The sequence below is a fragment of the Camelus bactrianus genome, chromosome 4, assembly GCF_048773025.1.
Source record: "Camelus bactrianus isolate YW-2024 breed Bactrian camel chromosome 4, ASM4877302v1, whole genome shotgun sequence".
NCBI classification, from domain to species: domain Eukaryota; kingdom Metazoa; phylum Chordata; class Mammalia; order Artiodactyla; family Camelidae; genus Camelus; species Camelus bactrianus.
The window spans coordinates 70421322-70436510 of NC_133542.1; the positions used below are offsets into that span (position 1 = coordinate 70421322).

The window sequence follows — 15189 nt, forward strand, 5'->3', positions numbered from 1 at the left end:
AGTAAGGAAGATCTTTTTCTCTGTCCTCTGTAACTGTCTTTTCTTTCTCATTATTTTCGTTTTATTTTGTTCCTTTTCATTCTAGGAAACCATCTCAAATGATAAACATTACTGTGTCTGTTTTCTACAGTAAACATTTTGCTTTCTTCCTCCAATCAGGATTTAAATTCTATATTTTCATTTTTGGTCCTCTTTTTTTTTTTTAAATCTTGCCCACTTCCACAAGCTGTATACACTTGTTGCAAAAATTGTGTTTTCTGTCTCATGAGGACTACAACTGCTTTTCTAAAATTTTTTTTGGTTTCATAGTGAAAAAAAATGATGTGCTTCCTTTTTTAGTTTTCAGGATAATATGTAGCATTTTTTTCATAACTCCTTTTTTTTTTGAAGTATAGTTGATTTACAATGTTGCGTTGTTTTTTGTTTGTTTGTTTTCTTACAAAATCTTCAAATGAAAACAAAGAGCTATTCAAACCTTGTATTTTCAACAGACAATGTACAACTGGCCTTCAGCTCTCATTGTCCTTTTGGGTACTGCAGCTGCTCTGAACTAAACATCTGGATCAATATCCAAATATCCATGGTCTAGTTGGTGTTTATCTTGTAAAGCTCACAGGAATGAGATAGGATGTTCTGTGCTTGACTTTCTGCTGCTCTGAACCAGTGGCTCTAGAATTTATACATACAGCCGGGACTTAGGGGGCTACAGGTAGCAGTCTGGTTGGAAGAGGATTATTAAAGTAATGTTTGCTTAGCTCTTTACAAAAGCTTGAGAAAATACCACCTGTGTAGATTAAAGAATGCGATGGAGATTATGAAGGTTAAATCTCTCCCCATCCCCAGCGACACTTTGGTGCGGCCAACTGCTTGGCGTATTGGCAAAACTGTGTTCCCTAGGCTGCTCTGCTACCAGGACCCTTCCTGTCTCTCTCCCTACCTGTGGCACTTTTTGCTTTGTATTTTCTAAGATGGACTTTGTCTCCCTCCCTCCCCACATCTTGCCCAATGTTTTCTTGGTGCTGGAATGGCTGCGGCTACCTCAAAATGCAGTATTTCATGAAGTAAAAGGATGACTCCCAGTATTTTATTGTCACTCTTCATATGGACCCAGTGTTTCTTAGCCAAGAGGAGATGATGGAAAGAAGAGTAAATTGCCCTCCAGCTTTCTGTGAACAAATTTACTGGTTCAGGCAACAAAGTCAGTAACCAAATATGTTTCCCGGTTCTTCTCCACTGGCCATATAGTGAGTAGAAAGTGTCCTGATATTTTGGCCATAGGATGGACAATCAGTCTTCAGGCTCATGAAGTGTCATCTTTTGTGCTGAATCTTTACAAATATTTTACTGGGAATCTGAGTATCAGGGACTGTGGGTCAGATATTATTTTAGTGGGAAATCAAGATGGATATATTTTGAGATGGAGGGTTAGATGACTACTCATCCTGACTTGCCTCAGATTGCTGAATAGAATAGATGGAAAGGCCACTGCTTAGAAGAAAATGTGTTTCTGAAGTGGTAATTTGGTGACTGACAAGCCAGAGGCAAGATGGGAGATGTGATGGGAAGTGAAAAAGGCATGGATAAAAGAAATGGGGAGTGGCAGTGACAACCCAGCCGTGGTCAAGGAGCAGGAGCTTGACATAGGCTTAGTCATATGGAAACTTGTTTCTTTGAACACAGAAGAGGAAGAGTGAGAGTTTACTTGGTGGGAGTGGTTGAGAGCTGGGACTTGACTTGATGGGCTTGAGGAGCAGTCAGCAGTACGAAGGTCTGTGTGCTGGTAAGTACAGGGTTGATCCGCAGCTAGAATATGTACTGAAAGAGCCAGAGTGGGTTATAAGTTAGGTGCTGTGATGACAAAGCTGTACCAGTCTGGGTGAGAGCATGTTTGGGGTCTTAGAAGTCGATGGCAAAGCCATGAAGTCAAGTGAGGTCATTAGATTTGAGAAAACAAAAGGCCGTGAGCTCAAGACATGAGATGAATCATCATGATGGACATTGAGTTTCTGAGGATGGTAGCCAGAGATGAGGATGATAAGAAAAGTCTGAGCCCTGATCCAAGGCTTTGGTGGTTCTTCAGTCAACATTTATCTTCCCAGCTAGAGAATCTTCTAACCAATCTGCGTGTTCTGACATGCACCCTGTGCTCTGCACTCCAGCTGCCCAGCCTCCCAAATCTTTTCCCCGCCCTTTGGCACAGGCAGACTAGGACTGGGGTGAAAAAGTGGGAAGAAGAGAACCTCTCCTGTGGTCCCTGCTCCCCACACTCTCGCCTCTCTCTGCAGGCAGCAGAAGTGAACGAGGGCCCAGGAGCAGCACACACCAGTCTGTGAAGGCTCATTCAGCCCATGTTTAGCCCTTATCCCCCAGCCTTTTCTTGATGGAAACATTTTAACTTCCTTTCTTCCCTTCTGAGCAGTACTTTCTAAATCAGGGGTGTATGTGTTTGTCTTCATATCTGTGATTTGCATATGCAAATGGTCTGCTTGACCAGTATTTGTAGTTTAAAAAAATCTGCTTATGCTAGGAGTCATTTCTCAAAGGTCCTATACAGCTACCAGAAGAAATTGCATTATAGCAATGAAACCTTCGGCTCCCCCAGGCAGAGTTGTCTCTCCAGCCTGTGCCTTCCCCCGGTGCCCTATCCTTGCTTCTGTGCTGTGGCATTTAACTAGGTTGTGTGGTGATTTATCTGTTTATATGTGTGTGCGTCTTTCTCTCCCACTGGGCTCTGTGCTTCTCCAGGGCAGGATCATGTTGCATTTTTCTTTATAAATCCAGCACTTAGTACCAGCCCTGAGAAACAGGTTCTCAATAATGTTGGCAAGATAGACCAATGTTTAAACAGAGCTTTGAAGAGTTTAAGTGCAGCATTAAAATAGTCTAATCATACTAACAATAATCAGGGCATTTTATTTTAATCGTTACGATACTGTTATAATATGCATTGTTATAACATGCTTGAGCACTTCCTATGTCCAGGCACTATTCTAGGCTCATTCTGTGTTTTATATTACTGAATTCTCTCCTCGAGCCCTAAAGTCGCCACAATCATTGCCCTAATTTTAGGGATAACAAATACAAAATTTAGAAAGGAAAAATTAAGTGATTTGCCTAAGGTCACACAGCTAGTAAATGTGGAACTGAGATTTGAACTTGGTCAGCTGGGTCCCAAAACCCACCCTTGTAACCACTCATTTTAAAGAAAGGAGATGGGGCAGGGGGTGGAAATCTGAAATATTATTTTTAAAGATATAATTTACATAAATGCTTAAAGATTTTTTCCTAGGTTAAAATACTGTTTCTATGATTCAGATATGCCTGAATCCCAGGTACACAGTGTGTGATAAACAGAGATTGCAGGGAATCCTAGCACTGCTTTAGGTGTGGAAACAGACACCAGCCCGAAGAAACAAAGCAATTAAGTAGAGAGGAAAAGAACTTTTTGGTTTTTGAAAATGTATGTATTAATTTAGGAAATTTTCTCATCTAATTGCCTCTAATATTAAACTAATAATACTTTTATTTATAGTAGTTAATGAATAACACTTTATTCTTCCTATTTTAATTTTTTCTTTTGCATTAAATTGTTAAATCATACAAATGGATATTATTGCTTGGATAGTACTTTTCTGGAAATAAAACAGCTAATACATTGACTACTGTTTCATGTTAAAAGAGTCAGTTACAGTTTGGCTGAGATTGGACCAAGCCTCTACTCTGGATATTAAATTATGTGAATTTCCACCATTTTTAGTGTATTTAGCTAACTGAAGGAGTTTCAGCCTGAGAAACTGAATTAATCTTGGTCACCCAGAGTTGCATCAAAGTCCAGCATATCACAGTCCTGTCCAGAACTTTCTGTGACTAATGAAATTTGTCATTTTCACTACCCAGTGTAGCAGCTATTGAACACTTGAAATGTAGGCAGAGCAACAGAGGAACTGAATGTTTCTTATTTTATCTTAATTAATTTATAATTGGATTTAAATGGGGCTAGTGGCTACAGTATTGGGCAGTGCAGGAACTCTAAAGGAATCCCTCATAGTGCCTGGCAGATCGTAACCAAGTGAAGGTTTGATTTTGTTTTTCCCTTTTCTCTCTTGGGCACTGTCTTCCTCAACACTGATCCTTTGGTGTTTGACCATATTAAGAGAAGTCAGGCAAAATGAAGTAAAATAGCATAACAATCTTGTCCTTTTCCCTTAGCATTACCGATGTTAAATATGTGTTAATATCCTTTCCCTGACCTTCTGTACCCAAACAAATGCAAAAGAATTCTGTTATTTGTGTCTTCTGTAGGGAAACTCTCTCCTGCTTTCTTTGAGTGAAGGTGTAGGTGGCAGGTGAGGATGGGCCCTTCACCTCCTCCAAAGGCCCTCGGAGCCTAGGCTGCCTCTGTGGGGCGCTGTTCTGACAACCTCTCCAGTTCTACAAACAGTTATTGGTATATGCAGGTTTCTTTCTCTTTGTAAAATAATCTTCATTGTGTATATTTTCCTAGAAAATTTCCACTTTACTGAAGTTATTGGTAATATTCGCATAGTCTCATATGGTATTCTCTCACACTTTTTAAAATCTCTTTTCTTCTCAGCAATTATATTTTCTTTATTATCACTCCATATATTTGTGTTTTTTCTTTGCTTTTTATTTATTTACTTTTTTATCGAAGTATAGTTGATTTACAATATGTGTTAGTTTCAGGTGTACAGCAAATTGATTCAGTTATATATATGTATATACATATATATATTCTTTTTCAGATTCTTTTCCATTATAGATATTCAAGGTGGGCAGGGTATAACTCAGTAGAAGAGCTTATGCCTAGCATGCCTGAGGTCCTGGGTTCAATCCCCAGTACTTCTACCAAAATAAATAAATAAACCTAATTACCTCCTCTCAAAACAAAAAATATAGATATTCAAGATATTGAATATATTCCTTGTGCTATACAGTAAGTCCTTGTTGTTTACCTATTTACATATGGTAGTATGTATCTATTAATCCCAAACTCCTAATTTATAAAAATATGGAACGCTTCATATTTGCATGTCATCTTGCACAGGAGCCATGCTAATCTTCTCTATTTCAATCCCATTTTAATCTATGTGCTGCCGAAGCAAGCATTCTTTGATTTTTAGAATCAGGCTTGTTAGCCATCTCTTGGATGTACTCATTGATTCTGCTGTCTTCCTAAATCTATAATTTCTGCCCTGATCTTTTATTGATTCCTTCCCCCTGCTTTCCTTGGATTTATTTCATTTTTCTTTTTATATCTTCTAGAAATTAATGCTTAGTTCATTGTTGTTATTCATTCTTGTTTAATAATGAAATCATTTAAGAATATGAATTTTCTTGTAAATGTAGCATCAATTGCATTATCTCCTTTGATAGGTACTGTTCTCACTGTTGAGGTCTGAACAGTGTCCAATTTTAGTTTTTCTACTTGAACCAAGAGTTTTTTCAGATAATTTTAAATTCCCAATTTTTAGTCCTTTGGTTACTAATTTCTCATTCAGTTGGATGATGCTAAAAAATTATCTATACAGTTTCTAGGGAGGTGGGTATGTCTCAGTGGTAGAGCATGTGCTTAGCATGCATGAGGTCCCAGGTTCAATCCCCCATACCTCCATTAAAAAATAAAAACTAATAATAAATAAAATATTATGTATACAGTTTCTATTTTATAGAATTTATTCATGCTTACTTTCTATCCAATATTTGATCAATTTTTAAAACTTTAATAGATGTTCTTAAAAGGTGTGTATTCTCTATTTGTACTTTGATAAATTTAGTTAATGTCTATTAAAGCATGCTTACTAATTTTATTATTTGAATTTTTTTAATTCCTTACTAGTTTTAGCCTTGGCCTATCAAAGAGAAATATTCTAAAATATCCCATTATAATTATAATTTTAGAAACTTCTATTTATAATAGTTTTGCTTTATAATCAGTGTCTATAATTATTGTGTTTTGGGAGCAGTAGATCTATTTATTCATGTACCATAACTTTTTAAATTTGATATTTTTCTCCTAAGTTCTACCTTTTGGTTTTATTATTTCCTAACCATTTTTCCCCAACTTACCATGAATATTTTTTCCTTTGCCTTTCTTTTTCATGATTGTCTTATTGTATTGTTTTATTTTATTATCTCTTGCTTGCAGCTAGTTGGATTTCATTTATGTTTCCAATCCTGGAGTCTTTTTTCCTTTGATAGGGGAGTATAACCCATTGCTATTTATTGCAATGTCTGTACTCTTCTCTCCATTGACCTCTAGGAGGAGTTCCAGGCTCCCTGTTACCCACTTCTTCATTCTACCCCTCTCCTTCACTCCATCTTTCAGGAGTAAGATCTGGATTGAAAGATTAAAACATCTTACTGGTCACTGAACTCCTGGGTAGGTAGAGCGGCACTTGCAAAGGTTGGGGCACATGTGGGAATGTCCTTTTTGGACATTTCTCCTAGAAGAGTAACAAAGGGCCAGATATACCCCTATATGAGGAGACTGACGGACTCCCTTTCTCTCTGCTGGCTTTGGAGTGATGAGATCTCAGACTGACTTGCTCTCTATGTTTCTAAACCTTTCAGGCCAGTCTTCAGTAAAAAAGGCATTCTCTAGTTGTGGTCTAGCTCATTCTCTAGTTGTGGTCTAGACCTCACCAGAGGTTGGTTGGTCTAGGGAATAATTTGGTTATTCTTGGGTTCCCTGCCCAAAGACCATCTTAATAACACCTCAGTCTATGATTCCTTGCATTTTTCTCTGTGTTTTTGATAGTCAGTTTCCTCTATCTATCTCAAACTGATATTCTAATTTACTCTTGGAGGCATTTTCTTCTCAATATCTAATTTTCAATTCAGTGTGGTCACTGTGAAATGTGGTCTACATTTCAAAATTCAGAAACTATACTTTACATCTGAAAGCTAATCACAGATTGTTCCATTTTCATAGACCAAGTATCCTCCCAAATTATTACAATTAGCAATTGCCTAAAATTTCCTTGTGCTTTTTATAGCCAATATGTTTTCTAGAACATTTGCTCATATACCTCAGATCAGTTTCTACATTTTAAGTTATGGACTTGTCATTGGTTCAATGATTTTTTTCTTTGTTCTTCCTTGTAGGGTATATTACAGGGTATATAATTGGCCTAGAACATTGAAATGCAGTTAAGAACAACTGTATTTCTCTGTCATATCCAACCAAGCATTTTTTGTTGAGTGACTCTGCCCCGCACATTCAGGCTCGAGATGAACCCACTGTCTTCAATATGGACGTCAAGGTCTCTCTGGTCATTGAGGTTCTAGTCAGTGGAGAGGGGAAGAACACGTAGGGGAGGCACCTTCCCTCTCTAAAGGGCCGAGATCCCTGTGTGCCACCTGGGACTCTGACCCACCTTCAAGTGGGGAGAATTAAGTCAAATGGCCACCTTGAGGGAAATGTGGTCTAGCCATGTGTCCGGCTATAGTTCCATTACTGTGGAAGGTGGCAAGAAAGGATTTTGGCAGTAGCCAGAACTCTGTACCACGTAGAAGGCGTCAGGGGAGAGGGCTTCTGGGTGTGCAGTACTGGGCATCTAGATGGGTCTTTATGTTATGCCTGTGGCAAACCTCCTTCCAACAAAGGGAAGAGTTTATAGATCTTTATAGTTTTAGTTGGCCAGATCAGAGGCTTATGAGGAATAACGGAAAGAAAACTACTGATAGAAATAGCTTCTCTGTCATGTTAAATGGATTTTTTTTCTGCAGTGTTGTTTTTCTCATCCCATAATTCACTGGAGCTTTCACATCAGCTGGTGTACCAGCCTGGTCAGCACCAGCCTCCCCGGCACCCTCTGCTTTATTTAGCCAGCTGTCCAAGCCAGCTGTGAGGCTGAGGCAGGCAGGGGAGCTCTGGGACTGCCATTTCACGTCCCTGCGAGAATCACGTCCCCAGTGTGACTGGTAGATCCCCTTCCCACCTAATGTCCTAACACCCACCCTCACCTGAGACAGGCCTGGCCAGTGGGAGCTCAGCAGGGATAGTTTGACCTGGCAAGTTTGATCACATTGCCACTCGAGCTGCCTTTCCCTCACAAATGGTGATTCACGTGATTTGGTCTGTCCTTCACTTTGGTCTTTCCTTCATGATAGATGTGGTAGAATTTCTTTGAAATTTCTTGTGTGAGTAATGAACATTCTCTGGTTTCCAGAACTGGACTAGATCTCACCCCCAGTCATAGCCACAGGGATGTGGCATTCATCTATTCACAGATTTCCTGTGTAATAACTTTTTAGTGGGTATCTGTACTAAGTCAGGCAATGAGCATAGCTCTGGAGGTACGGTGATGAAAAAAACATAGTCGCTGTCTTCCTGGAGCTTCTGCATGGGCGTAGAAGGAGGGCGTGGGTAATGGCAGAAAGAAAGGTAAATCACAACTGGGAGGACTGCTCTGGGGCATTTCCCCAGGCAGCTGAGGCCAGGGCAGGTAGGTGGGGACTGTGGTGAAACTGAGTGATGAGAAGGAGTTCACGATGGGAGGATGGGAGAGGAGGGCCTTCTGGGCGAGGGAGTAGCGTTGTGCATGTCCTCTGGGGTAAAGGAGTGGGGCTGCTGGGCTAGATGTGGGATCGTGGGACAATCAGATTTGCAGTTGCCAAAATCCCCTGCACTTCAGTGTGAGGAGTTGTTTGGAGAGAAGCAGTGGTGGGTGGATGGACAGGCCGATCAGGAGGTGGTCATCATCCAGGTGAGAGGTGACAGTGACCTGGATGGAGATGGGGATGGTGGAGGTGGTGATGTGATGGAGTTAAACAGGTTAGATGGAGGCAGGATTCCAGGGTCTTTGTGGATTTCGTGATTGTAGTCAAGAGGGAGCTAAATTCCTTTTAACCATCCAATCATTAAACATATCCTTCCTTTCTTCTTCTTGAACCTTTTAATCAAAGTAAGCAATAAGCTTCTTGTTCTAATCTCATCAGAGGAAAAGAGCAGTATAGCCTGTGCCTGGCAGTATCACTACTTACATTGGTTATGTGAATGTCTGAGTGAATCAGTGAATGACCATCAGCTCCTTTCTCAAGTCTTGGGGCCCTGATGAGACTGGCTATAGTGAGGACTGTGTCTACCAACCTCTAACTCAGGGATGTGTGTGTCACCCTCTCTCTTTATACACCTGTGGCAGACCTTAGTAATAGATTGCAGCTCTCTTTCCTTGCCAAGTTCAGATGTGACCTCAGAATGCCTCTCCCAAAGCCCTTCAGGCAGCCTATACCAGTAACACCCGACTTGAAACTGATTTGCTATTCTCTGCATTTTAACAGTGAGTAGAGGCTCACAAGCAAAGAACTGACACTGAATCCTCTATACTCCCCTGTGAAAGTGGCAGTGACCCCAGGATACCTAAATTCATCTTGCTCTTGTACTTTAGAACTGGCCTGTAAGGTTAGGAAACCATCCACAAGATCCCTCACCTCTGATACCAATTGCAGAGTTCAGGAGTCCCCAGGGTCACTCAGGTTTGATAATTTGCTAGAAGAGGACTCACAGAATTTACTGAAAGCTGTTAAGCTCACTTACCATTTATTACAGCAAAGGATACAGATTAAAATCAGCCAAGGGAACAGACACACGGGACAGAGTCTGGGAAAGATCCAAAGGCAGATCTTCCAGCTGTCCTCTCCCATGGCGTCATGGGCAGCACTAACGCCTCCTGGCAATGCTGTGTGGCAGTACACGTGGAGTATTGCCAACCAGGGAAGCTCACCTCGGTTTTGGTGTCCAGAGGTAGATATGATACCGTGTGAGCCAAAGCCCCCACCATACTCTCCCATGTGGCTCAAAGTCCCCAGGTAAACAGATACTCACACAGGACATTCCTAGGGCTTAGAGATCAACTCCCAGGAGCCAAGAGCAAAGGCCAGACCTCCCTGGGCAAATTAAATTCTTCACAGCACAGCCTCTATTGCCCATCTTCAGTTTCTCAACAGTATAATGATCTGATGACATAAAAGGTAAACATATACATAAAAATCTTCATATATGTTTTAGAAATTATTTTGCAGGATAAAGTTAGGTATAAAACTGGACCCTATCATGGACATTCCATGGAGGATGGTTAAGTAGGGTAGTGGTTAATGAGGATAGCGGGCTTCTAGAATCTGACTGCCTGTGTTCACGTCCCAGGTCTACGACATACTAGATGTGACCTTAGCTGGTTATTTTAAACGTTCTCTGCCTCAGTTGCCTCACTCGTAAATGAGGATAATAATAGTACCAACTTTGTTGTTTTTATGAGAATTAAATGAGATAATACATGTTAAGGCCTGAAGAGTACCTGGCATATAGAAGCACTCAATAAATATTAGATACTATTATTTTTATATTTATCATGGAATTTATCAATCTTTTTCATACAATTTTCCTTGGGAAAAGTTGTATAGTTTTTTCCTGAAATTTTTCCATTTATTTTCATACCTTCATATCTCTTAAACATGAGTGAAAATATGAGATAATCTTCCATAAGAAATTGTATATCTTTTTACTGGGTAAGCCTTGAGTTAGAGTGGTGAGAAGTGCCCCTCTGGGCAAGTGTGTTCTAATGAGTCTAGGATATGGAAATTGTCAGCAGATCTTTGCTGCAAATTTGGGGCAGATTTAAAAGGTTAAAATAAGACATGTCATTGCCCCATGTTGCTACTGAGAAATCTAGAAGATATAGGAGGAAGTAAGTTAAGAAGTCTTGAGTCAGTCATGTTAGGACTGATGCTCCAAGCCCTGATTTCCTTTTAACTCATCTCTTTCCAGCACCGAGCTCCTTGAACGAAGACTGTCTATTTGTTAGCATCGTATTGCCAGAGCTAAAATACAGGCTGCCCGCCTGTGAAGGGACTAATTGGCCTTTTGGAAACTGTTTAAAACTGAATGAAGCACAAGAGCTTTCTGTGATGCTAGTGTTGAGTTTCTGCCAGTCATTAATTGTTTTTCAGGCTTTCCTATGAAGGCGGCTGAACTTGAGACTTGGCTTTTGGTTTTGCCATGTGTAAGCTGCACTTGTCTGTGTTTGACGTGCATTAAGGTTGTTTTTCAGGGAGCATCACTTCAGTGCTTTTCAGTATTGGAATATGTTCAAATTTAGATTTGATGCTCTTGTTTTCCACTCTTATGGGTTAGGTGTTCCTTACTCTTCAACTTCCTGAAGACCGTAGGGCCCTACATATGAGGACGTGGCTGATAGAGCTTCAAAGAGACCATCAACTTCTGGGCTGGGCGCTCCAGCTCTCGCTGGATTTGACTGACTTACAGGCAGATAAGGACAGATGGAAGGGGCATTGCAAACCCAGCTTCCTAACTGAGTGCTCTTTTGTCCCCTAGCTTATTTCCAGCGATGCTGATGGAGCCATCCAAAGGGCCGGAAGATTCAGAGTGGAAAATGGCTCTTCAGATGAGGTAAGGAAGCCTCCCAGGTCCCGTATCGTCACCCCGCACATGACCGTGGTGCCTGTGACAGCAGTGAGCTGCTGGGGATCCTCACTGCCACAGGAGGCTGCCTGAGGGGAGCCTGGGAACTCAACTAGAGCTCTTCAGAGCTTGCTTGAAGCAGACGGGAAGTTCAGAAAGCGCCATTATTCTTTGTATGTAAGGCACTATTAACACCCTTTGAAAGATCTGTAATAAAATTAGGCAGACGCATGAAGGTGGTCTGCCAGCGTTGAGACCGGAGACAAACTCACAGCCACACCCTTGTGAGTGGCGCCAGAACCCCAGCTCTTCGCCTTTGCTGGGCTGGTCCATTTGGCGCTGCCGTATGAGCAATATCAGGGTCCCAGAGAGAGATGTGAAAAGTGACTGCGATTACAAAATGTCATCTTTATTCAGAGGAGACACCAGGAAAGGAGGCCATCCCTGTCTGCCACTCCTTGGGCCCAAGCCCTCTTTCTGGGCTCTGTTGGTCTTCCTTGCCGTAGGCCACAAGGACTCACCTCACTGGCCTTTCTTCTTTAAAACCTCCACTACCCACTCCATCCCTTGGGATCTACCCGCAAAACTGCAGAGTGCCGTCTAAGCCCCCAGTTTTTTCTACTTTGCTGCTTCTCTGAGGGGTAGCCCATCGTAGTGCTCCAGCACCCCCAGCTTTGGAATCAGGCAAATCTGGGTTCAAGTTCCAGTTCTCCCACCTCCTAGTTGTGTGACCCCAAGCAAATAAGCACCCTTTCTGAAGCCCAGATTCTTCATCTGTAAGATGGAAACTATCTTGGGATAATTGAGAAATTCAGTGAGCTAAACTTGTAAGCTCTTAGTGCTATGCCCAGCACGTAGTGAGAATTCAGTGTGATAGCTGTAATAGTAATGATGGTTGTTGTTGTTCCTGTAAGTAGGGCTGCATAGCCAGCCTTGCCCTCCTGACCACCTCCTTAATCATGTTCTTGGTCGTGGGCTGTGGACTTAACTTGAAACCAACAGCATTCAGGAAGTTGTTGCCCTTCTTTGTCTTTGCCTTAACTTAGCAAACCCCCTTACCCAGACATGGTATCCTCACCATTGTTCTGTGAGGCAAAGGGGACGGTCCCATCTTGGGCTGGACCCTTGAATATGTGCCTACATACTTCTTGTCCAGAATGATGTCAACTGATCTGCATAGAAGACGGCAATCCCAAGGAAATTTGCTTCTGAAGCTCGGAAACAGCCGTCCCCAAATGGTCCTGCTCCTGAGATGAGTCTTATCATCATAGACTCAATCAGCCAAGGGTGTCCCAGGAACTAAGTCAGGGACAGAAGCATTGAGTCCTCACTCTCCAGTCCTCAGAAGGCTGGCAGCCACCTTGCTGAGTGTCTACTTTAAGTACCAGAGACCCCAGAAGTTGCTGTTCCTCAACACATCATTCTGCTACCAAAATTTTTCAGAACTTCAGGACAGCCCCAGATGAACAAAGTGCACCGGCTTGCCCCACCCCTCAGAATCACAACTCTGGCTCCTGCCAGGACCAGTGTCTAGAGTAAATCCACACTTCCCAGGAAAGACACAGATGGAACCTTCGTGTGGTCCTCGATTGCCACACACTCTGGTTATCAAACACTCCTCACCTGGCGCTGTCACCTGGCCAGACCATATGCCAGAGGACAGGGGCAGGGACTGGAAATCACTTTTGGAGGATCATGGGCAGGGGTGGCTCTAGCGTCAGACTGCTTGGGTTCAAATCATGGCGCCACAACTCACCAGCAGTGTGGCCACTGGCGGTTCACTTAACATCTTTGGAACCATTCGGTGGAGTTACTGATTTCACAAATCCTTGTGGTCTGTTGTGTCCAAAACACAGTCCTGTCTCAGATTGCTTCTGTGGGAAATATGATATCAAGGCTCAAATACTGTTTTGAATTTTATTTCCACCAAAGCCACTGAGCACGAATACTCAATTGGAGCACTTTGGCTGGGTTTTGTATCAATGGCCTTCAGTTAAAAGCTCTGGCCAGTGCTAGCACACAGCCTGATAAAAGACCATAGAGGAACCTATAGGGGAAAAACCTGGCTTGCCCTGAGTTAGTTAAAGGAGTTAGTGCATTAGCTCCTTAAAGTTTTTCAAACCCATGAACAAATTGCAAAGCAATTTCATTATTGAGTTATTTTTCCTTTTATTATTGAATTTTAAGAGTTCTTTATACTGTATGGATACTAAATATATGATTTGCCAAAATTTTCTCCCATTCTCTTGTCTTTTCACTTTCTTGATTGTGTCCTTTGAAGCATGAAATTTTCTTAATTTGATGAGATCTAATTCATCTATTTTTCCTTTCGTTGCTTGTGCTTTTCATGTCGTATCCAAGAAACCACTGCCTAATCCAAGGCTGCCTGGTTACTTTTTACAGTTTGCTCTTCCCTTCAGATATTGTCAAATTTGTCTTATATTTTTTTAAACAGTCAGTATAATGATTTTACTATCTGTGACTGGTAATTCCAGTATGTGAGGTTTTTGTGGCTCTGTCTGTTTGATTTTTCACCTGGCACGTGCTCATGATGTAATGTGTTTCTCTGTGTGCTTGGCTGCCTGATTACGTGCTGTTTGTTGCTTTTGAGGATGAATTTTTAGGAACAATATAAGGCTTAGGATGAGTTGACTTTGGGTAGGGAGTATGATACTGTGACTTATAATAAGAAATATATCGTTTGGTCTTTGTACCTGTTCCTGGCACAGAGCTCCTAAAACCTTTGGAATTTTCCAAGTAATGAGAGCGATCATGGTGTCTTTTGTTATGTTAATAAGTGGCTTTTGGAAAGCCCCTAAGTTTCCTAAGGATGGGAGCTGGTCACCAGAGGAACCACCACATGATGAGAAGGTTAGACCTTACAGTCCAACCCCAACCTCCTGGGAGGGGAGAGGGGCTGGAGATTGAGTCCAGTCACCAATGGCCAATGATTTAATCAATTGTGCCTATGTAATGCGGCCTCCATAAAACCCAAAAGCTCCGTGGAAGCTCCACGCCCCTTCCGACATCCACATACCTTGCCCCATGCTTCTCTTCCATCTCTCAGTTCCTGAGTTATATCCTTTTATAATAAACCAGTAATCTAGCTAGTAAAATGTGTCTGAGTTCTGGGCTCTAACAAATTAATCAGACCCACAGAGAGGGTCATTGGAACCTTCAATCTATAGCCAGTTGGTCAGAAGCACAGGTGACAACCTGGATTTGTGCTTTGCATCTGAAGTTGCAGGTGGAGAAGCAGTCTTCTAGGACTAAGCCCTTAAATTGTGGGATACAACACTGTCTCCAGATAGATAGTGTCAGAATTGAGTTGAGTTATAGGGCAGCCAGTTGGTGTCAGAGAATTGCTTGGTGGTGTGGGAAAAAAAAACATGTATTAGAATTGGTGTCAGAATCAGAGGGAGGGTGTGCATTTGCTTTTGCCAGACATGTTTAAACTCCCAGCTCAAGACTTTAAACCACACAGGTGATGCAGAACGGAGCTGCAAATTGACGTGAACGCTGGTCAGTGCTCCCAGCACCTCAGAGATGTTCCTCCGCTCTGCACAGGGGCAAGCTGCTTGGAGTCTTTGGGGTAGAGGTGGTCTCCTCTGGCTCTCTCTTTTCTTGAATGTGGAACCCTGTGGGGTCCCAGCTTAATGTGGGGTGGGTCTGCTGTTCCACTTACCTACTTCAGTGGATCCTGGGGATCTGATTTTTGCCCTCATGTGCCTTGAGGTCACCAAAACCCA

The 15189-nt window shown here is 41.9% G+C and overlaps 1 protein-coding gene and 1 non-coding gene across 5 annotated transcripts in view; one reads left to right on the forward strand and one right to left on the reverse strand.

Moving 5' to 3' along the window:
• GARNL3 (GTPase activating Rap/RanGAP domain like 3) overlaps nucleotides 1-15189 on the forward strand; it is a 138754-nt gene that overhangs the window by 48147 nt on the left and 75418 nt on the right. For all 4 annotated transcript variants that reach the window (XR_012506557.1, XM_074362260.1, XM_074362261.1 and 1 more), the window contains one exon: nucleotides 11354-11428. Coding sequence is in view for 3 of the 4 variants with exons in the window: in XM_074362260.1 (XP_074218361.1) it covers nucleotides 11354-11428 (75 nt within the window). In the remaining variant the exon portion in view is untranslated. The remainder of the gene's footprint in view (nucleotides 1-11353; nucleotides 11429-15189) is intronic.
• On the reverse strand, nucleotides 5024-5127 carry LOC123617195 (U6 spliceosomal RNA). Its single transcript, XR_006725329.1, has one exon. It is a non-coding gene; the product is annotated as a U6 spliceosomal RNA (small nuclear RNA).